This window comes from Aspergillus aculeatinus (assembly GCF_003184765.1).
Source record: "Aspergillus aculeatinus CBS 121060 unplaced genomic scaffold BO66scaffold_24, whole genome shotgun sequence".
Classification (NCBI taxonomy): Eukaryota; Fungi; Ascomycota; class Eurotiomycetes; order Eurotiales; family Aspergillaceae; genus Aspergillus; species Aspergillus aculeatinus.
The window spans coordinates 213,948-241,866 of record NW_020291493.1 but is presented as its reverse complement, the minus strand read 5'-3'; the positions used below and the strand labels follow the sequence as shown (position 1 = coordinate 241,866).

The 27,919-nt window shown below is 52.4% G+C and overlaps 9 protein-coding genes across 9 annotated transcripts; 2 read left to right on the top strand and 7 right to left on the bottom strand.

Annotated features, from left to right (window-relative positions):
• The first annotated feature begins 167 nt into the window (after positions 1 to 167).
• On the top strand, positions 168 to 3,090 carry BO66DRAFT_391961 (putative MFS transporter Fmp42). The gene is made up of 4 exons (XM_025647386.1): positions 168 to 316; positions 378 to 783; positions 860 to 1,022; positions 1,079 to 3,090. The coding sequence occupies exons 2-4, from the start codon at positions 384 to 386 to the stop codon at positions 2,640 to 2,642; spliced, it is 2,127 nt and encodes a 708-aa protein (XP_025503974.1). The 5' UTR covers positions 168 to 316; positions 378 to 383; the 3' UTR covers positions 2,643 to 3,090.
• Positions 3,091 to 3,419: 329 nt separating this feature from the next.
• On the bottom strand, positions 3,420 to 5,474 carry BO66DRAFT_323064 (uncharacterized protein; the record flags this gene model as incomplete). Its single annotated transcript, XM_025643792.1, has 2 exons — positions 3,420 to 4,663; positions 4,718 to 5,474. 2 exons carry the CDS (start codon positions 5,472 to 5,474, stop codon positions 3,420 to 3,422), a joined length of 2,001 nt encoding a protein of 666 aa, XP_025503973.1.
• A 1,533-nt stretch (positions 5,475 to 7,007) lies between these two features.
• BO66DRAFT_391958 (putative acetamidase) lies at positions 7,008 to 9,263 on the bottom strand. Its single transcript, XM_025647385.1, has 4 exons — positions 9,125 to 9,263; positions 8,622 to 9,025; positions 8,093 to 8,563; positions 7,008 to 8,032 (listed from the first exon to the last, which is right to left on the bottom strand). Exons 1-4 carry the CDS (start codon positions 9,163 to 9,165, stop codon positions 7,209 to 7,211), a joined length of 1,740 nt encoding a protein of 579 aa, XP_025503972.1. The 5' UTR covers positions 9,166 to 9,263; the 3' UTR covers positions 7,008 to 7,208.
• A 704-nt stretch (positions 9,264 to 9,967) lies between these two features.
• Positions 9,968 to 10,418, bottom strand: BO66DRAFT_391955 (uncharacterized protein). The gene is made up of 2 exons (XM_025647384.1): positions 10,223 to 10,418; positions 9,968 to 10,138 (listed from the first exon to the last, which is right to left on the bottom strand). The coding sequence occupies exons 1-2, from the start codon at positions 10,327 to 10,329 to the stop codon at positions 9,979 to 9,981; spliced, it is 267 nt and encodes an 88-aa protein (XP_025503971.1). The 5' UTR covers positions 10,330 to 10,418; the 3' UTR covers positions 9,968 to 9,978.
• A 2,063-nt stretch (positions 10,419 to 12,481) lies between these two features.
• On the top strand, positions 12,482 to 14,678 carry BO66DRAFT_471461 (uncharacterized protein). The gene is made up of 2 exons (XM_025652860.1): positions 12,482 to 12,636; positions 12,703 to 14,678. Exons 1-2 carry the CDS (start codon positions 12,526 to 12,528, stop codon positions 14,236 to 14,238), a joined length of 1,647 nt encoding a protein of 548 aa, XP_025503970.1. The 5' UTR covers positions 12,482 to 12,525; the 3' UTR covers positions 14,239 to 14,678.
• A 1,224-nt stretch (positions 14,679 to 15,902) lies between these two features.
• On the bottom strand, positions 15,903 to 18,167 carry BO66DRAFT_438504 (putative cholinesterase; the record flags this gene model as incomplete). The annotated part of the gene is made up of 1 exon (XM_025651066.1): positions 15,903 to 18,167. One exon carries the CDS (start codon positions 18,165 to 18,167, stop codon positions 15,903 to 15,905), a length of 2,265 nt encoding a protein of 754 aa, XP_025503969.1.
• A 1,365-nt stretch (positions 18,168 to 19,532) lies between these two features.
• Positions 19,533 to 21,511, bottom strand: BO66DRAFT_451566 (carotenoid oxygenase family protein; the record flags this gene model as incomplete). Its single annotated transcript, XM_025651874.1, has 3 exons — positions 21,414 to 21,511; positions 20,714 to 21,350; positions 19,533 to 20,654 (listed from the first exon to the last, which is right to left on the bottom strand). Exons 1-3 carry the CDS (start codon positions 21,428 to 21,430, stop codon positions 19,533 to 19,535), a joined length of 1,776 nt encoding a protein of 591 aa, XP_025503968.1. The 5' UTR covers positions 21,431 to 21,511.
• Positions 21,512 to 22,147: 636 nt separating this feature from the next.
• On the bottom strand, positions 22,148 to 24,037 carry BO66DRAFT_391951 (phosphatidylserine decarboxylase family protein). The gene is made up of 2 exons (XM_025647383.1): positions 23,827 to 24,037; positions 22,148 to 23,764 (listed from the first exon to the last, which is right to left on the bottom strand). Exons 1-2 carry the CDS (start codon positions 23,877 to 23,879, stop codon positions 22,465 to 22,467), a joined length of 1,353 nt encoding a protein of 450 aa, XP_025503967.1. The 5' UTR covers positions 23,880 to 24,037; the 3' UTR covers positions 22,148 to 22,464.
• A 407-nt stretch (positions 24,038 to 24,444) lies between these two features.
• On the bottom strand, positions 24,445 to 25,845 carry BO66DRAFT_323094 (aminotransferase class I/II-fold pyridoxal phosphate-dependent enzyme; the record flags this gene model as incomplete). Its single annotated transcript, XM_025643793.1, has 3 exons — positions 24,445 to 24,831; positions 24,887 to 25,029; positions 25,077 to 25,845. 3 exons carry the CDS (start codon positions 25,843 to 25,845, stop codon positions 24,445 to 24,447), a joined length of 1,299 nt encoding a protein of 432 aa, XP_025503966.1.
• Positions 25,846 to 27,919: the final 2,074 nt, after the last annotated feature.

Below are 27,919 nucleotides of genomic sequence, written 5' to 3'. Positions count from 1 at the left end.
GATATTCTCCTTGCAAAAAAGCCATTGACCTTCCAAACTGGCCTGAACATCCCTGCCTCTTGTCCAGCAGTCCCATCCGCTAATCACCACAGTTGTTTGGCCGTCACTCCGAGTCATAGCTGGCTGGGTCTACGGGCCGAAAACGGGTCGACTCCACCGTCAACCAGCCATCATCACCACAGCCTGTCTCTGGCGATCGTGCACATCAGTTTGACGATACTTCGTATACAGTACTTCGAAATATATATATATATATATATATATTGATAAACGAAAAGCGCCCAAGAACGGGAGGTGCTGAGGTGTATCTGCGCAGGTACAGACTCGACGTCTTTCATCTGGTATGACACTGACTAACTAACAAGACAACCAACCAGCCAGAAATGTCTCTCAACCGCGTCTCCTACTTGGAGTCCTGGGAACAGAATCCAGCTGCATTCCGTCGCCAGCCCTATCAGGATGACTCCGATGACGAGGAAAGCTATCATGATCTACCGGAGCCCTCTCTGTCGTCTTCATTCCAATCCAACATCAGTCGCCACTCTTTTAGACATCGATTGAATTTCAACCCGTATGCAGGACCAGCATGGGGACAGGCCACTGTGGATGAGGCTACCAGTGAGCAGAACCCACCTCTCCAAGCCGCCTCACCCAAGATCAGTACGCTCAATGAGGTTGACAGAGAGGGGGCAACACCCGAGCAATCTGCGCCGAAGTTGCAGGAGTGGATCGGTGGCCGAGAGACCACGGGCGCGTTTGAGGTAAACCATGTCAAACGCATTGGTAAGTGCTAGCCTAGACCTTCATGAACGGCTTCAAAGCCACCGTCGTATGCAGTGCAGTACTAATCCACTCACAGCGCAGGTCTGCATAGCAGTGGTATACTGTCTACTTGCGGCGGGGATAGTCTTCGGGTTTGCGGCCATCAAGCCGGTCTTGATCAGAGAGGGTGTCTATCGGGACCGGTGTTCGCAAGAAGAGCTTGATAACAATTCCGACGTGTGCTACGGACAAGAGCTTCGGTACGCGCCTCAGACCATCCATTCCTTTTGGAAGACCTCACTAAAGTTGTCTACAGATTGAACTTGATGTTCACCATCGCTGCAGTCGCAACCAACGTCTTTGCTTTACCAGTAGGAACGATTCTCGATACATACGGTCCGCGCGTCTGCGGCATCATTGGCAGCGTCTCTCTTATACTGGGCTCCTTGCTATTTGGACTCTCCGACCAGCTTCCCTTTGACGGGTACATGCCCGGGTACCTCTTCCTTTCTCTAGGTGGACCGTTTGTCTTCATCTCATCGTTCCATCTGTCAAACACCTTCCCGACCCGCTCGGGGCTCATTCTATCCACTTTGACAGGCGCATTCGATGCCTCCAGCGCCCTTTTCCTTATATTCCGGCTAATCAACGAGAGCACAAACGGCTGGCTCAGCTCGACCAGGTTCTTCCTGCTCTATCTCATTGTCCCCATTTTCATCATCACTGCCCAGCTCACTATAATGCCGACGACCTCATATAAGACGGCCGGCGAACTTGTGCAGGAAGCGCATGCTCACATCGCAGCCGAAGCCACGGACCACGTCGACAACGCTATCCAGGACCGCAATGAAGGCGAGCGCCAACGTAACGACCGTCGTATGCACCGGCAGAACGTTGTCAGCCAAATTCAAGACCTTCTCTCTTCCCCCACCCTTCAACCACAGTCCTACGATGACATCTCCCCGCTTGAACGCCCGCTCTCTCCCGAACCCGTCCCCATCCCCATCGCCGCCACCGAGTCAACCACCACGCCCCAGTCTGACAAGCCCCACACCGCCGGCGGCGTTTGGGGCGCCCTTCATGGCGCCTCGGCGCTCACGCAGATTCGTACCCCCTGGTTCATCCTGATCACCCTCTTCACTATCCTGCAGATGCTCCGCATCAACTACTTTGTGGCCACGATCCGTCAACAGTACACCTACCTCCTCCACTCCCCGGACCTCGCCGCGACCCTCAACTCGGCCTTCGACGTTCTCCTCCCGCTGGGCGGGCTCGTCTCCGTCCCGTTCATCGGCACCATCCTCGACTCCGCCCACACCCCCTCGGTGCTGCTCACCCTCGTCACGACCGCCACCCTGATCGGCATCCTGGGCTGCATCCCCACGGAGGGAGCCGGCTACGGCAACATCGCCCTCTTCGTCCTCTACCGCCCCTTCTACTACACCGCCGTCTCCGACTACGCCGCCAAGGTCTTCGGCTTCCAGACCTTCGGCAAGGTCTACGGCCTAGTCATCTGCCTCGCCGGCCTGGGCAACTTCGCGCAAGCCGGCCTCGACGCCCTGACCTTCACCGTCTTCGACCGCGACCCCACCCCCGTCAACGCCCTGCTGACCATCACCACCTTCCTGGTCGGGATGGCCCTGGTCACCTTCGTCAGCTGGCAGGCCCGCCGGATGGCGGCTACCCGCGGAAAGGCCGGCGCTGCCGCCACGAATGGGACCACGGAGGTCGCCGAGAGTGGTCTCAGCGTTCCCGGCATCCATGACGGCGTGGACACAAGGGATTGGGGCCGCCAGCAGCAGCAGCAGCAGGGTGAACGCGAACCGCTGCTCCGACAAGGCAATGACACATCTGCTTCCTACGGGGGCACTAGACCCTGAAAAATTGACGACCTTGATGATGATGTCTCTTTTCACCTACTACGGTAAAGAGGGAAGAAAAACCACAGGCGGCTCTTTGTTCATCTATTTTTGGTGTCCCCCGCTTCGGTTTAGCCCGGTACAGGGTCACACAGCGTACATCTGCAGCATTAGTTCTTCGCCCCAGAGATGTAGTCTTAGCCCAGATTCTTATCGCTTTACATTTGTACATGATTTGATAAAGAATGTATATCCAGCAGCATCACTAAGAATTACTCGGTCATCAAACTCCCGAGGGGTTTCAAATTAGGTTGGTTGAATATATCTATATATCACAGTTCCACGTGGGAAATAGAAAAGAAAAGATCGAGATTCTGTCACAGCAACAAGGAGAGACAGTTGGAAGAGATAAGTAAAATGAAATAAGGATGAGGCGGCTGAAAGAAGTAGTGGTTATGTGAAAAAGAAGGGGTAAGAGGTCGATAGCAATGTTGCGCTGGAATGGTCTCTCTCTTTGCGCGCTTATGCTTTTCGCCATGGTCGTTGGCTGCGTCGTAACCTTCGTAAAGTCATATAATATACCTACAGTTCAGGAGGGCAGGGGGTTGCGGGGGAGGATTCCGTTTGTCCGGCTTCCTCCGCGTTCGGTCTGGATTTGGGAGGAGACGGTGTTCATGGTCAGGATTTCATGTTGAGCCGATGAGAGCGGGCGGTGAACGAATTGATGAATGTGGAAGTGTAGAAGCCGGGAGGAGAGCATCGTGGGATAGGTGTATGCTTGGAAAGAGTCCCCGTGGTTCATGATGATGAGGGGCCGGACTGCCTCACTTCAAGCCACAGTTTGCGACCCCCGCGCTCACAGGCCCGGTCGTACCAGAGCATCACACGTAGGACCTTTCGTGCTTCGTCCCAGGTGTGAATGCCATGGCTTCCGGCCACTTGACTGATGAGCTCAACATACCAGGCGCGTTCGGGCTGGTCTTCCGCAGCGATACCGCCGAGGATCAGCACCCAGAAGAGAGCGATACGAGCCTGTGGATGGTCCCAGGAGAAGGGTGCTTTGGAGATGTGCAAGGCTTCCTGAATGAGCTTGGCAAGTTGAGAGAGGGGTGCACTCTGGGCTTGGAGTGGTAGCACCACGCCGACACCGAAGATGAGACCGGCCAGCCGGCAAATCTCATACATGACCTCATGGGGTTGGTAGTTCGCAAACCTGTCAAACTGGCTCACTGCAGGGAGGGAAAGGAGGTTGTAGTGCACCCGATTTCGTTGATCCGATAGCAACGAATAGTCAGGGTTGTGGTGCTGCGTTGTAACGTGGGCCTCAACAAGTTTGATATACGCCTGCATGCCGTAGAATACCTCCAGCATGTCTGATGTGAATCCGATCTCCCGCAAAGGACCAAACCGACGCTCGACATCAGCCATGCTGTAACCCAGCATATCCTGCATTGTGAGACCTATCCGCTCTCTGCGCAAGGGCATAAAATCGAACACAGGCGGCAAGAGGAACGTGCTGCAAGTGACGAGATCGGAGAAACACAGAGTAGGTGCGAGTCCGGGAAGAGTCAGGTTCTCAAGACCTCCACGCATGTTAACCATCTGAATTAGACCTCTGATATGCACAAGGTTAGGCGGAAGACTGCTATAGATGTCCAACCACTGCAGGCGTTGCATCGGAGCGGTGAAGGGCAGCTTCTGGCCCTTGATATGCTCGTTGTTGGCAACGTTGTGTGCCATGCAAATGACACTCAGAATAACCGCATCGCACATTGCCCGAGTGGGATCGCTGACCTCCCGCGTCACATTCCGGATGGTTTCTGCCTCGCATAACTGCAGCATTTGCTGCTCGGAGGGTAGGAAAGCATGGTGTGGAATCGTGCCTTTCAGCCATTGGACTCTTTTGTGAGATAGTGAACCGAAGACAAACGCTGTGAACAAGGTCGGGTCGGATAGTGATAGTGGAAACCAATTGGTGCTAGCCGGACTCGAGTCGTTGCCGGGTGAAACGGGGGTGAGGCCGGGCCACAGGACCTCAAGGCCTATAACGAAAATGTTAGTTTGCTGGACGTGTAGCTACTGCAAGACTCACGAACAATAGTATTCAGAGGCGACAACTTCATTCTTCCCCATGTTCAACAGGTTCAAAGGATGTGTTTGGAACGGATCGAATCGACCCGCGCCGAATGTATGAACATAGCCCGGGGCGAGACATGAGACTGACGAAGTCGTTGTCAATGCTTGAGATGCCTCATCCGACCCTGAAGAACTTTTCCGTGTATCTGACATCCCGGATCGCGACTCCTGCGGAGAAGGCCAAGGAAAATTGTCCGGATAGGATCGCTCGACATCATTCATTATGTGATCCACCGGACTCCGGGACGATGATCGGAGGAGTTGCTGATTGACAGGATTCGAGGACGTAAACTGGGTTGCAGGTGAGGAATCATGCGCAAACTGACCAGGAAGATGAGGCGGGGGCGACGGAGAGGATGAGACGGAGGAGCAGAGCGGAGAAGTGGCTGGAGGCGTCGCATATTGTGATTCCGACGAACCGGTCTGATCAAAATATATAGCCGACCCCTCGCTGGAGGATGTGGATTGGCGAGTGACACTGCGACTGGTGGTGGTAGTGGTGGTGTTGGCGCCAGTGTTGGGGTGGCAGCCAGCGCTGGGATTTGGACAGTCCGGGACAGTCGAACGATCCTTGGTCTGGTCCGAGATCCATTTGCCCACATGGGCGCGGACGAGGCGCTGAATCTTCAGACGCTCATTCTCAGAAGTTGGACGCGCATTGACGAAGTGAATGGCGTCCCTTTTGCGTCCGGAGGTGGCACGTTTGGTGGAAGTCATTTCTCCGAGGTCAAGAGTACAGGTATCGACAGAGACCGCAGTTCAGAGCCGAAGCCAGGAACAGCATCCTGTAGCTCCAACTAGGCAAGTGTACACGGATATCGATGGCAATTAATCCTTTGATAGTAGCGCCACAAGGCAAAAGTTTTGCAGGACAGATGGGGAGGACGAGATTAGGGGGAAGGTTGAATTGAGATCGAGACCGGAGACCGAGACCGAGACCCGAAGAGCAGGAAGGAAAAGTGTGGAGGGGAGGGGCGAATAATGTGGTGATTGGCGAGGGTCTAGATCGGTAGCGGGAAAACGAATTCTGCAGGCGGTGTTGGATGTGGATATGGAGGAACTGACGGAAGGACTGAAAGTAAAGAGCGAAGGAGGGTGTCAAAACAAAAGATCTCAAGGAGGACGGAGGGGAGAGGGAGATAGGAGGGGGGGGGGGGGGAGAAGAAGAGAAGGGGAAAAGGGAAGAGGAAGAAGAAGACGACGAGGAGGAGGAGAAGGAGGAGGATGTAAAGGGAATGGGCGTTGGAATTGAGCTGAGAGAGGGAAGAGAGAAGAGTAAAGAGAGAAGAGAGAAGAGAGAAACGGGTAAAGGGGAGCAGGACAGAAGCCGAAGAAGCCAAACAGAAAGCGGCAGGATCTCCCAGTGACGATCGCCCGATCTTCAGGTTCTGCTGTTCTTCCTTCTCTTCTTAGTTTAAGAACAACCACAACCACAACCACTACCACTACCACTACCACTACCACGATTTCCAGCCTTTCTCAACCTTCTCAACTGATCCTTTCAAAGCTAAGGTCTGCCACAAAACTCAAGGCCTAATGTATAGGCTTATCGGCACAGACCACAATGTTGAACACTCTTAAAATAACAACAAGATCAAGACAAGAACAAAGTTAAGAGAAAGAAAGAGACAGAGACAGAGACAGAGAGTGGGAAAGAGAAGGAGAGAGCGAGAGAGTGAGAGGTGAGAAAAGATAATTGAGTCAAAACATCTCTCATGGTTACATCCTCATCCTTGCATTTCATTCAAACTCTTTCTCCTCAAATCTTCTTTTTTAAAGTCCTCTCCCACTTGAAAGAAAGAATCAATTGTACCCCTTCTCTCGCATTCAATCCCTGGTTCTTCAAATCGTTCGGGTCATTTTTCTTCATCCCAGGGTCTGGACTCCGCGGAGCCACCGGTTGATGTGGGGGGTAAAGAGAGGAAAACAGTATCAGTTCCGAGACTCGCGACGCTCCGTTCGCTTCTTCTCGACTCTCGGTTTGTTGTTGAGGGGTCTAGGATCAGATTGGAACTTGACGATCATCATCTAGTAACGAGCGACCGACGCTGCCACTGCGCCATTTGGTCGGCACTCGGACTGTCACAGACAACAAGTGATTGACTTCATCCCGATCAACCAATAAATAGAGTATGACGGGCGGCAAAAGGACAAGCCGACAAGTGATCCATGGTCGGGAAACGAGATGTCAAAGTTACCAAGGCAGCTACATTGCGGTCCATCCGAGGAACCCATGTTCACATGCACATGTGTACGACAAGCCACAAGATCTACTCAGCCAGTTTTCGGTACATGCCAAGGAGCATGCAAGGATTCGTAGGTGCGTAAAGCAGAAGAAAATCGCCCATCCTGTGGTTCGCTCTACAACAGGAATAAGTACAACGAGGTCTTGAATGAGATCCAGCAATTCACAGATAGGCTCTCTAAAACATGAAACCAAACACCGGAAACTCAGTCCAGCTCGATCAAGGGGTATCGTCCGCCCTCGCCGGTCAAAGGATCCTGATACTGGTCCAGCGCCGCCTCAACCGCCGCCATATACCCAAGTACCTTCTCCTCCTGCCAGCGCCGACCGACTACCTGCACCGCCGTCGGCAATCCTGCCATCTTGGTAGCATCGTAGTGCTTCCAAGCCCCGCGAGAGAGTGCGCCGTCAGCTCCCAGCTGCTTGAGAACCTTCTTGTACGGTCCCGGTAGAGCATCCTTTTTCGCATCGACATGCGACACAGGCATAACACCCGCCGTATAGTCCAATAGGTTCCAGAGGAAGGTGTATCCACAAGATGACACCGCATCGTGCATGGCTTTGTGCGGTAGAGCCGGGGTGGCGTTTACAGAGCACAAGATGAAGTCGTACTGCTGTGTCGCGCCATCCCACCAGGCGTGCCAGGTGGCACGGAAGGATTCGCGCTGCGCGGTGAGCTTCCAGAGCTCGGCTGCCGATTTGGGGCCAAAGGTACGAATCAATTTAGCCCACTGGACGTCGCGGCGGATGTAGCGCACCCAGAGGTAGTAAAGGTACCGCAGAGGACGGGGCAAGTTAGAAATCCGGGTAAGTTGATCTGCGCCCGGGTCGGAGGGTTCGAAACTGTGCAGATGCGAGTTGAAGGTGACGCAACCATCAGAGTTCAGAAGCTGCGAGGCTAGATGAAGCCCTGTGAACGGGTCTGCCGTGACTGGTGGCTTAATCTCCGAAACTGTGTGGCCGGCCGCAACAAGAGCAGCGGTTGTCGTCGACAGGGCACGCGCAATGGCCGGGGTAGGGGGAATGACGCCTATGTGTGATTAGCCAGTGTCAGCCTGGTTGGTTCGGGTGGCGATGCCGATCCACTCACCATCGCTAGTCATCAATCCGATTCGAAGCTTCTTAGTCTGGGCCTCCTCCTCCTCCTTCTCCCGCCAATAGATGGGATGAACCGTGTAATCATACTTCCATGGCTCCATCCCCACAATAGCTTTTGTAAAGTAAGTCAGGTCATTCAAGGTCCTAGCCATGGGACTGAAGACACTGGGAATGCCTTCTTGGCCGGCCATGCTGGTGTGAACGCCAACCTTCGGCCACCGGCCAGTACTGCAGCGCAGGGAATAAATACCGCTCCAGGCCGCCGGGACTCGAACAGACCCGGCAACATCAGATCCGATACCGATGCGGCCGCCCAACGCCAACAAAGCACCTTCGCCCCCCGTGGAACCGCCAGGAGAGTAGTCGGGAACATGAGGGTTGAGGCACGGGCCCCAAAGAGCGTTGGCTGACTCAAAGGACAACAGGGTCACGGGCAACGCGGTCTTGGCGTAAGGCACAGCCCCTAGAGATGTTAGCCACGGCGTGCTGCAGCAGCAGTCCCGTCGAGAGAAAGGCCATACCAGCGTCTTTCAAAAGCTTGGTCATCGGTCCATCTTCCTTGTATGGCTTGCACGCGTACTTGGTGTATCCCAGGGTGGTATCAAACCCTTTAATCTGCAGCGAATCCTTCAGAGAGACGGGAATTCCCGCCAATGGTCCTTGGAGGTTGACTTCCGACTGGACCCATGATTCAGCTTCGGGCAGAAGCAGTTCTGTCACGCAGTTGGTCTTCTCATGGGCCTTGACGGCTACTTTGCCGTAGGTGCGGAGAACATCGAGGGGTGATACGGATTCCGCGTGCACCTCATCCACCAGCTCTTGTATCGGTTTGTTGATGATAACCTTATCGATCGCTGTGAAAGGGGCGTGATATTCTGCCGGCAGTGATGCGAATCTTGCTGCTCGCTCCCTCCGCTTGAAATCCCTGCCGCGCGATTTAGTATCCAAGCCAAGGCGCGGTGATTCACACATCAAGTAGTGTGTACTGTACTCATGACCTCGTGAAGAGGCATGACTGACTTACCGGAGGCGACGGTATGTGAAGTAATCGAAGGGGGGAAGCATGATGAGACGAAGACTCTTTCCGTCACTAGAGTCCACGAGAAAGGAAGAGTGTACTTGCACAAGATGAGGAGAAAGATTGAAAGCAAGGAGGATGGGAAGGGCGGCCTTTTATTATTGCGGGGAAGGACGGAGGAGATGCGGAGACATCGTAGCGATAAGCCCGCGCGCGGGTCCCGCTGATAAGCGTGGGGACCGCCCAAAGCTCGGATGCAGCTTGCGCTCGCGGCTGCCCATTGACTTGTCCATCCCAGGATGTTTATCTCGGGCTGTATGCCTATGTATGACGCGAGCACCGCGATTCAGAGCTCGACCTTGACCGACATCCCCAGCAAGCACATAACACAGGGAGCAGAATCCCGATCATGAGTTGCTGATGGAACAACTGGCAAACCCAGGCTACAGTACGTAGTGGAAATGACCGATAAGATGCCGGCAGCCGGCGCATGGAATGCCACATTGGGAAAGTCCATGCGTGGACTCGACTTGAATAAAGACGCGGCTGGACTTTCCACTGCGATACAGTCTGAACGTTTCCCTTTTTAAAGAATCACCAACATTAGATCACACCACAAAGCGAAATCAGCAACTACATGTGAATGCAACATTCAACGTAACGATACTCATCACAACGACGGTTGTCAGCTATTTGGGGATATTGCAACAGGACCAGCCCCAGCCCGCCGCCAAAAGAACGAGAGAGTATGAGAACAAAACCGAAATGAGGCCTGCTCATTCATGCCTAGCTAGAAAACACATATCCACAAGATACCTCTCTCCTCGACCCAGATCCTTAACCCCTTATCTGCCGCTACATCAAGCTGATCTCGGTGTCTCCCGTAGCCAGTGATGAGCATTGAGCCAGACAACCACCACGATAACGCCAACAACGAACAGCGCAATGAGGAAGAATATCAGAAAGCCGCAGAGGATGGTTCGTTTGCGTTTCCTTTCCTGGCCCTTGATCCAGTTATCCCTGTGAGAACCAGACGATCAGCATACGAGACGAGCAACAAGACTCTCGGCGAGAACTTGAAAGAGGAACAGCGAGACAACATACGACCATATAGTGACTTCCTTTTCCGGGGTGGAAGCCTTGGATTCCTCATCCAGGTGGATGGCAAGGGAGAAGCGTCGCCAGAACGCTGGGTCCCGATTTTGAGCCATCTTGCGTTTACTGATCGGTAGACATGGGCTTGAAGCGTGATTCGAAAGGGTCGGAACGCAAGCGAGGTCAAATGACAATCGAGAGGACGGGGCCGATGGTCGACCTATATTGCACAATCAGCATGAGCTTCAGCAGCTAGGAGGAAAGAACGTACCTGGTCACTGGCCCTTGGAAAGAGCTTCGAGCTGCTGGTCTACGCGAGCTCTGCAATCAAACACAACAGAAAAGAAGCAAGAATCAAAGAATAGGAAAAGGAGAGGTGTTGTTCGGTCAAGTTGAGGCTCGTAGTTACAATGAGAGACAAACAGATGGGTCGTGTAGGAGTAGAATAGAGATCTGGGTATGAGAGGGATCGGAGCGAGACCAGGCGACTACATTGTTGTTTACTTAGGAGAGGGCATCCAAACAATGGGCCCCGTTACTCGGAATCCTATGGTTCCAGGCGGGAATGGCAAGAGGAATGCAATGAGCGTCCATTGCAGTGTTACCTCCTCCCAATTATTGTTTGGAGATTTCATTCTGACAATTGTCATGACCAATCAGGGAGTAGGAATGGGTCATAATACATGCAGGTATTTCCCGGGGGGGGGGGGGGGAAAGAATGCCAGTGAGCAACTCTTCTGCACAACCTAAGAATAGAGTGATTAGCTATGTGAGTACACAATAGTTAGATACATAGTAAGTTACCTAGTAGGTAGCATGCATTCACCTACTTACTGTACAGTATTCTGTACAGTCATTATTATTATTATTATTATTATTATTATTATCATTATCATTATTGATTGACCCTCCTTGACCCAGTCAGCCCACTGATCTTCTGATCCAAGGGTCTCCGAGTGCCACAGGGGGCAAACTATGCATCTTGTTCGGGCGGATCATTTGCAGCCACTAACCTAGACGGAAGAACACGCGGTGATCTCAATGCCATTGAAGAGCATCCGTATGTACTCATACGTACAGTAGTTACTAGGTAGTCACCGTAGTAGCTAGCTATTAGCGAGTTAACTGACTGATTGACTGACCCCTGGCCCTGGTTCAGGCATGTGATGTAATTTATGCGCCTGTGAAGTACCTGCGTCCTCCGTACCACCCCTAAGTCTCGTGCATCTTGGTGGTCAGCTATAGTGAAGTGGGTATTACTCAAATTCTTCCTGATAAACTCGTAGAATGATGGTAAGTTGACTTGATTGTGGAGGTAGGGGGAAATGGATGCCTCAGGTGTTGATAGGAATAGAGGTCCCATGGTTGAGCAGCCGATCCCCGAATCATCAAGCACCACTCACTCCTCATCAGTACTTCCCCACTTCTTCTCTCCCATAAACTCTCCAGGCTCTCTCCCTCTCCTCTCTTTCTCATCCACCAAGCATAAAGAAGCACTCGAGGCAAAGTTTACGCAGAAAAAGACAAGACAAAAGCAAGAAAATGATTGATGACGCATGGTGATACAGCCGTGGAATGTCCGTCATTGTACGGAGTACTCCTCCCTACTCCCCCCCCCTTTCGCTGCTTGTCTGGTCGGTCACCTGCGGGGGGAATCATTCACCCACTCATTCAAGTTTAGTAGTCTAGTCCCTTCAACCAGGTGCTGTGGTTGGTATACCACTAACTTATACGGTACGTACTCGGAGAATCTCGACTGGCTGGCTTGTGCTAGTTCTCCCCAACTGGGCTTCATGCAGCATCATGGATCTGGTTTGCATCGGCTCTCGTCCAGCGTCAAATCCCTCCGTTCTCCACCCTCATTCGATTCGTTCCGCGTTCTTTACAGATGAGGCGGATTGAGTTGTCGACTTCACACTCTTACAGTGCCAACAAACAACAGCATTGAACCATTTTCTCTCTTTTGGGCTCCCCCGCAGTGGAGCATCAGCGAATGGGTGCCTGACCGCCCGGGCGTTGCCTGTCATTTTGAATTGACTGACCGCGCACTAAACCGGATTCAATGCGCCAGGCGGATCGCAAGGTGTTGTTGGCCGGCCTGCAGCATCACTCATTCACTCCCTCACGCACTCACCTCACCTTGTCGCTCAGTCTGCTGAACTTCCCTCTTCAGCCTTGCCCCTCCCGCTTGCTTTCCCCTCCGCATTCTTCTACCTCATCGGTCCCATCGATGCTCCGCTCATTGTTTCACTGCTGCTGCTGCTGCTGCTGCCAGATGTCCTTCCCGTGCGCCCAATCCCAGTAGCTAGGCCATGTGTTCCGCCCATGATCCGGGCGCGAGTTTCTGGGGAGTGTTGATCAACTCGGACAAGAGTCCAGCCCCGCTCCTTGAACAGCTCTGTTTGGAAATCGCTCATAAAATTGTAAGTCGGAGCTTGAGACACTGTATGCGACCGGAAAATCAAAGCTGAATCTTGGCTTCTCAATAGTCGTCTTTCGACGATTACGCAACGGCTGATCTCACGCCCGAACGCCTGGCCTCTTTCTACCGCAAGGTTGGCGGAAATTACGATGTGCTCTTTCTCCAAACTAAGCCTTCTGCTCTGTCCTTTATCTACCAGCGTCTCGGCTGCTTCCACAGTATTCAACCCACAAACGATGCATACAAACCCCCCGCGATCCCCGCTCTACAACCCAACGGCTTCGTACGATGGCAAACAATCCAATTGCTCCTAGACCCGGACGAACATTGCCGATACCTTCAGAATGCGGTCGAACTTTGGGATATTGAAAACCCTAGCGGCGGCACATTTCCGAAGACGATTCCCCGCGAAGCCTTCCCCGAATCGCCAGACCCAGAAATGGTGGAGTGGCACGAGACAGTCAGCCGACGGTTTGAGATGGACTATGTGAAGAAGAACATTCTCCGTGCATCGCCTCCGAGTTTTGGTACCTACCACTCTCAATTCAGTAATCACCATAAGGACGAGGCTCCGTCCCCCAAGGAGAAAAGAACGTTTCCCAGTCGCCGTAAGACAACTGCGCAGCGTGCCCATGTCGCTCCGGAAGAACCAGCACCTTCGAGCCGTCATCAAAGGCGCCGCAGCGGGGAGGTTCCCACCTCATCGACGCGCCGAGTACAATCCACTTATTTCAGTCCACCGCCACCTCCCCCAGAATTCGCGTCGCCCTCACCTCGGGCGCCCTCGCCACCAATGTGGGCTAAGTCATCTCCGAAGGCCCGAGGACGAGAACGCGGGCCCACCTTCTCACGCCCAGTCAGCCCAACTACTGTGCCGGGTCATAACCCCTCAGATGCCTCGTCAGAGGATTCAATAGCTGCAGCACAAGAAGCGGCCAATCGTCATAACAACCGTCATCTGCGTCCCTCGCATTCACACAGCTCCCATGCCCGTCGGCATTCACATGAAGCGTATGCACGGAAACCCCCGCGTGATCTCTCTCCTGAAGCACAGCGACGGACCTATACCCACCGCGACACGTTGAACTCTCACTCAGGGCGACCATATGACTCCGATGGGGGTCGCAGAAGAACCCGCCCGGCACGTGCATACGCCGAAGAGCCAATCATGCATCCCCGGACCCCGGGCCCTGTCTTCTACGAGACTGCCTTCAACGACCCTCCCGTCATGCCGATCAACCAAGAACTACCTCGATATTCCCATTCTCATTCTCATGCACATCCACCACCACCACCACCACCACCTCGTTATATGAACATGAACGGTACTCACCCGTACGTCGGACGTGCCCACCCTGACAGTGACATGCGCGTTCCTGTCGACGAGACTCGTCGAAGCTACCGAGCGTCCAATGCAAATTCAGGATACCCTAACCCCGGTGTCTCCGACCACACGGCGCGTTATTCTGGGAGAGATGATGGAGGCGCATACCGGTCACCGAGATGGGCCAACCCTGTTCCACCGCCCACGAGGGGCATTCCAGTGGGTATGCCAGACATGGAATACCCTGTTCGATCGAGACGGTCTATGTATGATCGATAAAAGGTTGTTCGGGACTTAGACACTATCTCCCACTTCGCGAGGGCTGTTGTTCCTCTGACTGTATAGTTCTGAGAAGTAGCCTTGATCCTCGCCACAATCAACCACGGTTATATTCGGAATCGACTAACATTACCCCCTTTCCTCCAATCCAACCTTTATTTTGCACGACGAGCATTGCTAGACATAGCAATATTGACATTGACATTCGCATTGGCGCATGGCAAAGAGTCATAAAGGTTCAGTTTCGGTTTCTGGGTAATAGAGCATTTGGGCTTGTCTGCTTTTCTTCACATGGGCGCTTGGTAATCTTTTGATATACATATCCCCTCGTTCCCTCTCTCTTCCCGCGTTGAGCTGGAGAAGACCCACCACTTCTATGATGTCACGACGTTACGACAGTATAAGCTTATGAAATCTGCAAGAGTAGAAAGGGCCCCGGGCGCTGTTAGGTTTGTTATACTCTATCAATCTGTTATGGATGTTAGCAGAGTAGAAAACAATAGTACATTTTGTACGTGGAATATGGTTATGACGATGTGCGGTGCTTTCCATACCCAAGGAATGTCCAGAATATGTAACAATAAATAATGTGTAGTGGCTCCGGCAGACGGGAGGTGTCTGAGGATTGTCGATGCCTGGTACCCACCGGCAAAGGCCTGAAGGGCGATTAGACCCCGCGTCGCATCTAAGTGCTGCCAGGCCATGAGTAAACAAACTTGTAGGGTATAGGCCTAGCTGCGTATCCTGACTGGTTAGGTACCGTAAGAGCGTCAAAAGTCGTAGCTCTAAACCAGCAAGATCTCCACCTAGTATGTAGTAGTAGTAGTAGTAGTAGTAGTAGTAGTAGTAGTAGTAGTGAGGTCGCCCTTGTACGAGGTCCGGATCTTAATTCCCGGGTTGGAGATAGGCCAGAGACACCGACTAGTAAACTGTGGCATTAATCCCTAACAAGGTAACTAGCCCGATCTTACCACGGTAAGAGACCATAGATAGTTCTGTTTGTTTGTGAAGTATAAGGTAGAACTCTAGATTCTCGGGAGGTAAAGGTAAGGGCTTATTTACTCATAAGGTCGTGGTAAAAGGGAAGGTAGCTGGTATGTCAAGAGATTTTCAGAAGAGATCAGTACTATATAATCTGGGTAGTTGTATAGAGTATCATCAAGTATAGGTGCAGTTTTAGGCTTGATATTTAAACACTAGAAGAGAGACCTGGATTAGCTTTGTCGATAGGCATAGCAGTTGTGTATAGTCTTTGTTATCATCAAGTAAGACGAGGAAAGACGGAGCACCGGACCTGCGGTCGAATTGCTGTTCCATAGTTTGCTGTGCAAATGAACAAATTGATCGATCGATCGATCGATCGCACTGGTGAAGTGAGGATTGTATCTTCTGCTGCATTAGAAACTCGTCGCTATTTCCCTAGAATTTGCTAGTCTATTCGCTGTGACCAGGGTAGTGTACTGTGGATGGGCTATACATCGTCATTCATCGGCGCATTAAGTAAACTAACACTGACTAGACTAAGCCAAATCAACATCAAATCATCTTATCTACATCCATCATCGGCATTAACAACCCCACTCAAATATCCATCGCTGCTCAAATCTCCGTATGATCTACCTTGAGGGAAATATATATGCAGTAAGCCCCAATCAAAATCAAAGCTAAACGGTCAACTCCGCCTTCTGGAAGGTGAACCCCTGCTGTTCGAAGACCCTACACTTGGCCGTCCGCCCCGGGTTCACCGTGACGCCCGGGACCACGCCTAGCGACGCGACGACCCGATCCTCGTTGCCGCGGTACTCGGGCATGCGGTAGCCGCGGGCCCCGAAGGTCTCATACGAGTAGCGGTAGGCGGGGCCGCGGAGCTGCAGGGCCTCGACATCGGGGTTCGGGTTGCGGGTGCGGAAGAACGAGGCGAAGATGTCGTTCAGGAGCTGCGAGTGCTGGATGTCCGTGGGGCCGTAGTAGGGGGCGACGTTTTGGGTCTTGCTGTTCAGCGTGCCCCAGACCAGGAGGACGTCCGAGGAGTGGCAGGTAGCGTTCTTGTCTTGGTTGGGGGAACAGATGGCGGGCGTGCCGACGGTGGTTTGGATGTGGCCTTGTGGGATGGAGAATTGGTAGAGGTGCGAGAATTGTTTCTTGGGGAGGGTGGTGTTGGCGGTGGTGTTGGCGGTGGTGGTGGTGTTGGTGGTTGTGTTGGCGGTGGCCAGGTTCAACAAGTAGGATTGCGGGCAGGTCCATTCGCTATGGGTAAGGGCATCGGCGGCGACATTACGGACGCTGTCGGTGGCGTTGGGGTTCGTGGGGAAGGCATCGGAGGCGATCAGGGCTTTCGCCAGCGACGAAGGGTAGGCGAGACTGAAGATCTCCGCCAGGGCCACTTCGGAAGATCCCATGCTCTGGGTGACTTCGGCGTCGACGTAGAGGGCCGCCTCGTCGGCCACGGTGGTGAAAATGACGGGGACACGGTTGGGGAGGCGGTCCTCGGCGAGAAGGGTGTGGAATTGATCGTCGATGACGCCGCTGCCGGTGTCGTCGACGATTGGGAGGATGGGCTCGATGGATGCGAGGAGGTCGCTGGAGTGTAGCCAGCCGGTAGCGAGGGCTTTAGCGCTCGCGGCTGTAGCGGCCTCAAACTCCGTGCTATTGTCAAGGTACCTGCTCGCTGGAACAGAGCGGAGGCAAGAGAGTAGAGCGCTCTCAGACGTGGTCCCATTGCAGCCTACGGCACTGGAGATGAGAGGGGTAACGATGTCGGTGTAGACTCCGCGCGTGAACCAAGGCAGATCAACAGGGGCGGATTGGACGATGGCGCCGCTGAAGAGGCCATGGGCCGCGGACGAAGAAAGCAAGGCAATCGCACTCTGGCCACCGGCAGACTGGCCAAAGATAGTGACTTGGTTAGGATCTCCACCGAATGCCTTGATGTGCTGCTTGACCCATTTCAGGGCCAAGATCTGATCCCGGATACCATAGTTGCCGGTCGTTGAGTTGCCGATAGTGAGCCAGCCTAGGGCGCCGACGCGGTAGTTGAGCGTGACAACGACAATGTCGTTGCGGCTGGCGAAGTTGCCTCCGTCGTAGTCCACCATCGCTGAAGTCCCCTCGGTGAACGCACCTCCATAGAGGTAGACTGCAACAGGCTTGCGCTGAGAGTGCTTATTTGTCTTCGCAGGGAGGATAGGGGTGTAGACATTCAGGTAGAGACAGTCCTCGGATATGCCGCCATTATCCAAGGTGCCAAAGCCTGACACGGATTGGATGCAGGAGTTGGCCATCTTCGTTGCATCGATGTCACGGGGCCCGGAGTATGGGCGCGGTGGTGCAAAGCGCAGATCTTTCACTGGAGCATCGGCGAAAGGGATACCCAAAAAGCGAAACGACCGTCCGTCACGGTAGCCAGTCATGCGATGCCCATCGGATTCAATGGAGATTTTAGATGAGTTCACAGCTGTTCTATCCTGGTCCGTCGTAGGGGGAACACTGGATGTGCAAAGAGCGGGCAACTTAGAGGCACAGGACACCGATACAAGCTTCTTATGCTCGAGGGAGAAGGCGCGGCAATCGTCGTGAGTAGCCTGAGAAACCCATAACCTTTCATCGGACTGGACGTCCTGCACATGGACGAGATAGTCAAGCTGGTATGCTAGCTCTGTGCCATTGACCTGTGAGATCTCCTGCGCTTGGTAAAGTCTTTCTCCAATCGATTGGCACCGGGCTTCTGCTTCGAAACTCGAGAGACGGTCATGGACAAGAACTGCGGCTGTACCGTTATTCTGAGGGCCTAAGTCGTTATACTTCAAGGCCTGGAGAGTACCCAAAGCGTCAATGTTGGGAACATGACTCTTGCCAGTCGTTAGTGGAGCTGGCACTGCAAGAGCTTGACGACCCAGTAGCAGGGTTCCCGCAAGAATTTGAAGTTGCATCTTGGGAAATATCCGCATACAACCACTGAATGTAGACCTGCAAGGAAAATCCAGGGCGCCAGCTATCTTTTTATAGTGCTAGACTGCAGGGTTTTGGCCAGGACATTGGGCTCGTGCATGTTTTTCTCTCATTTTCTCGGAGCAATCGGAACGGCAATAGAAGGCGACAGTGGGTTCAGAGTTGAAGCGAAGCTGGACTGCAGCATAGACACTAGGTGAGAGAGACCTAGAAGCGAAATCCGGGGTACCTTGGATTGACCATGAAGTCACATAATGCGGATTGGCCGGATCTACCCAGCAGCAGGATGTAGCGGAACCGACTAACGCAGACCATAGACGTTGGCGTTGTCATGGAATATTCTTTTGCTAGGCCAATGGTTCTATCTAGCCGAGGGGAACAACCTGAATGGTTCTTTCGGCAAAGTAAACTGGGGAGCGGATCCTTGGCGAGCGGAGCCCCCTCCGAGGGACTGGCGACATCCGGCAACCGACAAGCAAGTGCATGTACTTGTGTAGAACACCGAGCAACTGTTGGGATTGTGGGGATTAGTATAGCTCAACACCGAGCACCCTAACGGCTAGATTACCTTGGCTCGAAGGTTCATGGCGCCACATCTCAAGGTTCTCCAGATTCGGATTAGATCGAGACAGGAAGTCAGGCACTATGCCTGGAATGCTATTTGGGATATTGGGTGTGATAACCGATTGGTGACGGTATTGATGTCGGTCATCCAGCTCTTCATATCCTGGGAACAATCATAATTCTCTCTTGTCGCGGAGCTGATTGAGGAGATGCTGATCGCTGTTGCTCGCGCGAGCGACGTCTCGATTGAGCGTGCAAAGTGTATGCAGCAGTTTTCAGAGCGTTCCTCTCTGAAGTCGGCTTTTTAGCCATCTAGGAAGAGAAGTGCAGCTGTAGCTGGAACTTTGAAGGGGCCCATTACCGTGTCAAGAGAAGTGTAACTCAAGGCATGACCATTGCGGCCCGCAAGCAGGCCAAATGACGTCGGGGCTGAGCCGTGGTACTGCATCACCAAATCTCAGTCGATTACAGAAGGGGGTTGATTATCCGAGGGAAGGCAGAAAGTCTAAGCCATGCATGGTAGATAGGTACCAGTGATGAACGTCTCGTGCTATGGCTTGGCTGGGCAAAACGAAGTTGGAAAGAGGCAAATGGAACTTGGAACCTTGAACTTGGAAGGAGGTTGAGTCCTGACCGAATTTTGCCATGCCATGTACCTGACCTTCAAACAAACAAACAAACAAACATAACAATTGCGCCAAATGTCTCCGCGAGTACACAACCCACAAGTATGTATGGATAGCATATACTAAGAGTTCAAAATGCTTTCAGATCACTGCAACTCACTTGCGGAAACGCTCCACCTCTCGCTGTCCCAGAATCTGCTCCTCAGGAAACCAGTTACCATGCATCCCATACGGTACACGCTGCGGCAAGAGCACACGAGCCACAACTTCTTTCATCTCCAAGGCATCAATAATCCACAGCTCGCTCTGAGAAGTCTCGGGTGCTACGCCGGTTTCATCGAGCTGCGATTCATCGTACACGTAGGTGACGAGCCAACCATCGTCCTCGGACTGACCGTCCTTGCGAGCAACAAACGAGCACTCTTGCGCATACCATCCATCAGGCAAAGCAAAGACTTTGATGGGATCATTTGGATCATCAGAGGTGAGAACCTCGGCGACAGATCTTTTGTCCACACAACCATCCACCTGCGACGGAGGATCGGCGAGGCCCCGCGCGAGCAGAGCCGCCACATCGATTTTCACTAGGCATTCAACCTTGAAATTGCTGATACAAGCTTCCGCAAAGTCTCCACTGCGCATCGAATTCCCATAAACGAAGCGAGTCGGTGCCATCTGGAGGCGATGCGGCACGTGTGGAAACTCAAAAGGAATCGCAGATAATGCCCACTGATGAGTTATCTGCTTTGGGATTCCCTTGATTGGAGGAAACTGATAATAGTATAGGCGGCATTCTGGGCTTGCTGGAAGGGTTATGTTTGGAGCTTCCAAGCCACCCATATGGTAGAGCGGAGCGGCACTGTTCATCCGGCACAAAAGCAGATGGACCCGCGTTCCATTGAAGGTCTCTTCATCCCAGGTGTTGACAGTGTGCATGATCATGCAGGGTGCTGTGGTGTACCATTCTACCTTTTCGGGCTCGTACCGTGGGAATACCCCAAAGCGTGTCTGGCCACGCCAGTTGTACTCGACTACTGGCCGGTTACGACGAAGATTGAACGGATCCAACGACACGGGCATATCCATCATGACGGTGTGTTTGCGCGATACACCAAAGTCATGCATGATCTTGCCTCCTTGGAATCCTGGTACTGGCTTGTTGAGACATAATGTCTGGTTGAAGGAGCTCTTGGCTGGTATGATCGAGTAAGTGACAAACGGGGCTAGGAAAGTCGCATGAAAGAGGAACATCTCTTGCGTCTGAGGGTCAACGTGGGGCTAACAGTGCGAGTTAAGTGAGCATATATCTGATCCCATCATGAGAAATGGCTACCTACATGAGCCGTTGTCATCTCTTTGAAGAACCCTTCCACTCCTGGTCCGCCAAAGTACGGACGAGGTTTCTCATCCGTAGGCTCTCCTTCCGCTCTACTACCAGTGAACCAACCGACAGTCTTTAGCGACGGCAGAAAAACACGCATGGGAGGGCCCGTCTCGTTTGTCGCCAATACTCGACCATCATGATGCACAACACTCGTGTTGGCTGTGCTGGTCCGCCGGATGGGCCGAGCGATAAGGCCCCAGAGCGAGGCAACGATTAGAGTCATCGCTCGTACAACCTCCATTAGCACGCGGAACACCGAAGATCTTGGACTGATCAGAGTAGCCACGCTAGGGGTGACATGATGGAGCCGGGGATGTCGTGCAACAGCGTCATGTACATCAGTGCGGACGTATTGATTGACAAAGGTAGGGCGGACACCGGGGGCCTGCGCGATGCGCTCGAAGAACACGCCGGTGAGCATCCCATCACCATCGAACCAATGGAAGCCTCGGCTGGTATCAATCTGGAGGGGGTTGCTTCCGTTGCGCACATACTGCCCTCCAAGAAACTCCTCGGGAATCGCGCCTTCAGACGGACAGGGACGGAGATTCAGGGTAGTGTGAATAGGGGCATAGTTCCCGGCATGGTAACTTCAATCTTGTCAGCTCATTATGCATCAATGCTTTGAAGAGCAGGGTAAGACGCGAGCGTACGGATGTTTTTCTGCCATTGTGTCTGTGGGAGCGACATTGTATGCTTCAAATGAAAGACGGTGAAGAGGGCCATGATATACCCCTCCAACATGTTCTGACCAGCCGGACCATCCGAGTCCTGCTCAAGACCACGATCGAGCAAGTCATAGTGGCAATACGAGAGCTATGAGGACTTGGCACACAAGGCTCATTTCAGCCCCGCAGGATACCTGGAGAATTGGGTCAAAATCTTGATTCATACAAGATTTTACAGCATGATAGCTCTGCAATTCGACGGGAAACAACGCCGATCGGCTGAACTCAATCGTGCCAAACCACTCTCCCATGTGAAGTGATAGGCAGCGTGGGATTCGGGCGTCGTTTCTTGATTCGAAACTTTCATGATCGGATTTCCTCTTGGAAAGTCGAACTTCACCGTTTGAAGGTACAGTACACGGTGTGGATGAGCCTAGGAAGAAGAGTTCAGCAGAACCACGAGAAGATGGGTCAAGAACACTCGCCAACAACAGTTTATCTGTGGTTTCTCTCTCTGTGATCAAGGACCGAAGACATGCCCATTGCTGTCGTCACCTGTGCCTCGGGGGAACCTTATGTTCTCCTGCGTGTTAGAAGATTTCAACGTCTGGAACTGGGTATCAGAAGCTTGCGATGTCGTTGTACGTGGGGCAGAAAGTGTGAACAAGAACTAATAGTAAAACAGAGAATGACACTACAGGTCGATTAGTTGGAATGCTCTCACTGTTTGGGCAAAAGCATGTGACGTCAAGACCAGCCAGCGGAGGTGAGTCCGAGGAGTCCCGAGTCAAGCCAGGCTATTTCCATATTTGGCTAGTTTTAAAGTGTGCCACATGACTTGAGGCATCTGCCTTGTTTACATTGACACTCTTGATAGCTTGAGCCTACCTGCTCTCATACCATATAAACCACAGTCTGAAATATGTACTTGAATTCCTCATATGTATCGTAAAGCATCGCTCATCATCATCCACAAGTATGTACAAGTCTTGCTAATTAGAGGCCCCATGCTTATTATTTTCAGAAGCGGGGAAGATTAAGCAACGTAAGCGACCTGACTTCTGACAGGCACATTCTGATCCGTATCAGTCGAGGGGAAGCCCTGAACATTGACGCCCTTCCGGAAAAGGAGGCAATGCGTTGAGCCACCGAAGTGGAACATGCCGAGTTCGTCACCCTTGTTGACATGCTGGCCCTCCTTAACAGTGATGTCACAGGTCGAGACCTCGCACATGCCCACACCCAGGAAGGCCATAAGGCCGATGTCCGGGTTGTCGCACTCGATGAACATGATGGCGCGGGTGGCAGTGGCTGTCAAGAAGCCCTGCGAAGTGACCTCACCGCAGGCATCAATCCCGTGCTTGTGCTTCTCGGTGGGGTTCGGGTCGCCAATGCCCTCGAACAAGGGCTCAGAGTAGTATGTGCCGTCCACGACATAGGCCTTGACGATCTTGCCGGAGACGGGGCTGTGCCAGCGGTGGTAGCTCAGTGCGCTAAGGAAAGCCTGGTAGACGGTGCCACCGTTGAACTGCTCCGCCAGGGGGTCGAAGGCAAGCATGTCGTTGATCGAGTAAGGCTGGTGCTTGATCCAGAAGGTGTCGCGGGCTTTCACATTGTACGCGACCTTATAAGGCTTGGACTCGCAGGCATTGGCGATAATCTTGTCGTCATCAGGACCAGCAACCGGGCGAATCCCCTCCCGAAAAAGGCGCGTGAAGAAATCGTCCCAGGATTTGTAGCCGTGGTGAGGGGCGGAGGGGTCGCAAATGAACATCTCTTCAAATGTGTGGTCGGTCTTGCCGCCCAGGTTGGCCACCTCGACCAAATCGGACTTCCCCGTCTCGCCGAACCAGCCGTTCGCGGAGTCATCGAGGACGGATGCAGACTCGGGGGATCTGAGGAAGTCACCCCAGGCGTTGAGGACTTTCTTCAGCATTCCGTTGACGTCGGGGTCTAGGAAGGCGGCGTAACCGGAGGGGGTGCCCATGGGCCAGTCTAGGACAGCATTGATGGGCAGTCCGACAAGACCCACGCGGTGAGAGAAGTCGTTCCATGAGGGGGCGGTGGTGATGAGATGGTTGAGAACTTCCAGCATGTGCTTGTAATCGCGTAGCTGTGGGCAACCGGTCGGGTCCGTCGCGTAGGTCCGGTTGCGCGGGATTTCGCCGAACATGGCGGCCATCAGTAAGTAGACCCTCGTGTTGGACTCGATAAGTTCTTGGAATTCTTTCAGGACTGGGTGAAGCTCTTCAGGCTTGTTGCGGTCGACGTGGGCGATAACGCCCCCGACCCATTCGTGATGCTCGTCCAGGGTGGAGGGCATCCATTTTCCGACACTAAGACATAGGGGCTTAGAAGGTGGACTGGAGTATTTGTGGTAATGAAGTTATGGGCTTACCGGTGTAGTCGGGGAGTGTGGTGCTTCTTCTGGTGGGTTTGATGGGGAGACATGATGGGCGGCTGGTTGGTCTTGGCGGAATGTGTGAGGAATCTGGGGAAGAAGCTTGGCTATTGCTGGGCAGGAACGAGCTCAGTTTATACCACAACATGTCGTAGACAATGGCCTGACGTGAGGTGAACTTGCATCATGATGATGCTGTAAAGACAGGGGAGGGGCACAAGAAGTGGATCATGTTTGCGACGCAGCAATAGGCACTGGGCTGAATCTGAAATGGTGGAGAGAACGAGTGATGTCATGGAAGTCATCTTCCGATGATCGCCGGTCCTTGCACCCAACCACAATCCTATGCTGGATTTCTATAGACCTCGCTTAACAGTCTAGTCTTTCTTTCTTGCTTTGTTTAGATGCTAGAAGATGTGCTAGTCTTGGTCAGAGGTATGTCGTCGTTGCAAGGAAATGCATTTGCAGGGAGGTTGAAGAGGATTCTAATGTACTGTTTGTTCGTAATATCGCGGGCGTGGTCACGGGACTATTCAGATGCTCCTGCTCATCATGGATCTAGCGTTCCATAACTTATTCTTGTAACTGTCTGAGCTGCCTACCTACTTCTATCACCTATAGTCGTGGCCTCTTATCCAAGTTCATCGTCTCCGACTCCATTTGTCCCATCGCCCACCTCATAATAAGTTGCACAACGGCGCTGATTTGCTCCTCAGTGTTATCAGCATGTATCATGAGTCGCACGCGTTCCAGGTTCCTCGGCACAATCGGAAAATCGACTGCGTTGACCCAGAATCTAGCCTGCTGTAGGGGCTTCGCCAGGCTGCGCGCCTTGCCCGGCTGTGTTAGCAGTGCGAAAATAGCGGGCCTGAATGTCCTAGAGCGCCAGCCTGTCTCGGTTGGAAGTCGAATGATGCCTCTGCCCTTAGCTTCTTCCCACTGTGGGTGGTTTGTCAAGGTCCAGTAGGTAAACTTGATGTTGTGCTGCAGTCGCGCTCGACGCTGTGATCGTGGTAAGCTTCTCTCGTTCCATATATCGATCTGGCTCTTAACTAACCCTGTCACCGTCCTTACTTGCCAGCAGCTCATATGCAGCCCTTATAGCTGCAACTGTCACAAAGCTAGGGGCTGTTGTGAATAGGACATTGCCGGGATAATTCAGCATGGTTTGCTTGATCGTGTTGTTGCATAAAACGACACCTTCAGATAATTAGCCGACGCGTTGCAGATGAAGCTAGGACTCTTACCTCCTGATGCCCCGAGGGCTTTACCACAAGTCTGGACCCTGATAGTGAACTCTTTTTCCAAGCCATATTGAGCAATCAAGCCTGATCCATTAGGCCCAACGAGTCCGTTGGAATGGGCTTCGTCGATAACAAGCACATAGTTGCCCAGGGGAAGTGATTCAGATGCTATTTGAATGATCTCGTGGATGGGAGCCTCGTCTCCATCCATGCTGTAGACTGATTCAAAGCAGATAAACACCACTTGCTTGCCCTCTGCAATGCCGTGGTTCCGCTCTCGAGCGTTCTCAAGACAACTCCGGATGGAGGCACAGTCGTTGTGCACAAATGGCACTGCCTTAGCGCGCCCATTCTTCATCCCCTGACGGGCACAGGCATGCATAAGTTCATCGAAGATGACGATGTCCCCAGGCTGCGAGATCACAGACCAAATGGCCACATTTGCGTCAAATCCTGAGCCGAATACCATTGCATTCTCAGCCTTGTAGAATGTAGCCAGGTCACGCTCAATATCTTCAAGATACTGCCTGGTACCTTCGAAGATGCGGGTGCTGCTGCTCCCGACTGTGAAATCTGGATGCTTCTCAAGCTGGTGCAAAAAGGCTCGACTCAGAGCACCAGAACCTGACAAGGATAGGGTATCGTTGGATCCGAAGTCGATGGTGCCTTGCACTTCGCTTGGGGAAGCTGGTTGAATCAGCCTCCCCTCACGCTGGCGCTGGTCCAAGGCCAGTCGGAGTTTGCGATCAAGAATTTCGGGTCCCAGAGCCATAGTGTGGAGAGTTCTAAGGATCCAGATTGATGTTTGCGAGTGTCAATCTGCTTGTCTGCCTGCTTTCGTTGAACCTATATACTTGCGGTGTTATGCCACTACTAAACCCGCCTTCGAAGCATATTATCTTATTCCAAAGCAACCTATCCACATCGCAGAATATGCCATGATCCATCGATTGATATCCGGATCTTTCATTCAAAATCCGGTATTATACTTGCGAATTCCCTGTTGACAGGTCCAACATCTCATGTGATGAATCAATGAAGTATCTCTTTTCAATGTCAGCCCTTGTATTCGCGCTGGTACATCCTGCTATTGTCAACATATCATCGAGAAGCATACCTAATGTCATGACGATTCATCCAAAGGGGGACAATACCATAGAATCCTCCTCAGCCATGATTCTTCCCGATCTAATTGTCAGCCAAGCCGCGTGGCTTACCTCTAGCGAACATGCCAACTATTTCCGACAGCTTATCACCAAGCATTGCGATACTACGATAGTCTATTGCGCGGATGTGGGTGTCATTTAAATTGATGGCGCTCTGGCCGTTTCATTAAATCAAGTGGAAGACGTCATGAAGCAGATTCACACACTGACATTGACTGGCCACACACAGGCCTTTTGAATAGGTTAAACTCAATAATATGACTTAAGATAGACCTACCCGGTTGTTCAGCCATTAGGGACCATGACAGCTACCAACCACTACAAGTCGAGTGTTCATTGAATTGTCTTGTCTTTTGGGATGGAGTTACCTCGTGCTCTCATCAAGTTAAGAGCCATGTCCCATCTGGTTTCAGGCAGTGGAAACGTCAGAGACTAAACCTTCAGCTGGACTTTAAACAGATGCCTTGGGGGTTGCTGGTCGTGACACCTGGCTCCGCCTTTCCATCAACTGAAATGGCTACGCCAGGAAACTTGGAATCTTGCACGAGAAGCTGAAAACCCTGCGAGTTGTTAAGCAGTTTTCCGATAGGTCTTTCCTCCTTATTATCTGGTAGCTGAACGTACAAGTCGGTTCGGGTCCCAGTAGCCAGCTGCATAGGCACGTGTACATGTATCATTGACTTCCAGTGGAGGAAGAACTCTATTAAGTCTATACACGAAGCGGAAAGCTCGAAAATGTCAGCTATTTTATCTATGACAGGTTACGTGTCTATTTTTGTCATGATCGATCTTCCGAGGATGGGTATTCCTGGCATGACAAGAGGATATACATGCGTCTGGGGACATATATGCCGATGCGCATACAGCATGCAGAAGAACGGCAACAAATAAAACAAACAGGGCATGAGTAGATATAGTACTCATATTTAGCATGAATGTGTACATATGTATATAGAAATTACTCATTACTGCATGCACACCACATATGGGTTGTGTACTGTACCAGTCCGGCAGCGCAGGCACAGGCACGTTCCCGAACTTTCCGCAGACACTGCGATTTGTTTCCGAGTGCTGATGATGTCAGTGGCAGTGATTAATTGACTAACGCAAATAGGCCGGTGGGTGGTGGTGGTGAAAAAGTCCCAGTCCAGCCAGTGCTGAGTAAGATTAATTCTATTTCAAGGGCTGGTTAGTTTAGCTTGCAGTCTTGCACTGCAGCACTACTAATAACACGGAACTGATATGGATCCCGGGTGGGGCAAAGACCCAAGCATGGAAGCAAACAACAACCAACAGGGCAGTCCAACAGGGCAGTCTGCCAGTCACAAACTACTAGCTAGGTAACAATCCAACATCCGACTTTCTACTTGATCACTTAAACCACTTTCTGTTTTCAACCAAGCCATTCAATTCAACGGCAGCGGGCCACAGGGCACAAGACCGAGGGACTGCCAGGCTGCCAGCCCACTTTGACCCGTGGCATGTTCCAAGTTCCAAAAGCAGAAACTTTCAGAAATTCAGAGACTTCTTCCGGACCCTGAGAATCAATTGCCCGCGCCCTCAATGAATGGTCAGTGTTACAGTGAGGTGGGGCGGGCAAGTCGCGGGATGCTGAAGGATGGAACTTCCTTTCCATCTTTCCCACACAATCACACCCTGTCCCAGTGTCCCTTCACCCTT

Bases quoted from the DNA above. Each gene is read 5' to 3' on its own strand.
- BO66DRAFT_391961 (XM_025647386.1), top strand. From the start codon at position 384: ATGTCTCTCAACCGCGTCTCCTACTTGGAGTCCTGGGAACAGAATCCA. The intron at 784-859 runs GTAAGTGCTAGC...ATCCACTCACAG, and splicing joins AAACCATGTCAAACGCATTG to CGCAGGTCTGCATAGCAGTG. The intron at 1,023-1,078 runs GTACGCGCCTCA...AGTTGTCTACAG, and splicing joins TGCTACGGACAAGAGCTTCG to ATTGAACTTGATGTTCACCA.
- BO66DRAFT_391958 (XM_025647385.1), bottom strand. From the start codon at position 9,165: ATGCTTCCCCCCTTCGATTACTTCACATACCGTCGCCTCCG. The intron at 9,026-9,124 runs GTAAGTCAGTCA...ATCGCGCGGCAG, and splicing joins TTCACATACCGTCGCCTCCG to GGATTTCAAGCGGAGGGAGC. The intron at 8,564-8,621 runs GTATGGCCTTTC...TAACATCTCTAG, and splicing joins CAAGCTTTTGAAAGACGCTG to GGGCTGTGCCTTACGCCAAG.
- BO66DRAFT_391955 (XM_025647384.1), bottom strand. From the start codon at position 10,329: ATGGCTCAAAATCGGGACCCAGCGTTCTGGCGACGCTTCTCCCTTGCC. The intron at 10,139-10,222 runs GTATGTTGTCTC...TGGTTCTCACAG, and splicing joins AAGGAAGTCACTATATGGTC to GGATAACTGGATCAAGGGCC.
- BO66DRAFT_471461 (XM_025652860.1), top strand. From the start codon at position 12,526: ATGTGTTCCGCCCATGATCCGGGCGCGAGTTTCTGGGGAGTGTTGATC. The intron at 12,637-12,702 runs GTAAGTCGGAGC...GCTTCTCAATAG, and splicing joins TGGAAATCGCTCATAAAATT to TCGTCTTTCGACGATTACGC.
- BO66DRAFT_391951 (XM_025647383.1), bottom strand. From the start codon at position 23,879: ATGTCTCCCCATCAAACCCACCAGAAGAAGCACCACACTCCCCGACTA. The intron at 23,765-23,826 runs GTAAGCCCATAA...CCTATGTCTTAG, and splicing joins CACACTCCCCGACTACACCG to TGTCGGAAAATGGATGCCCT.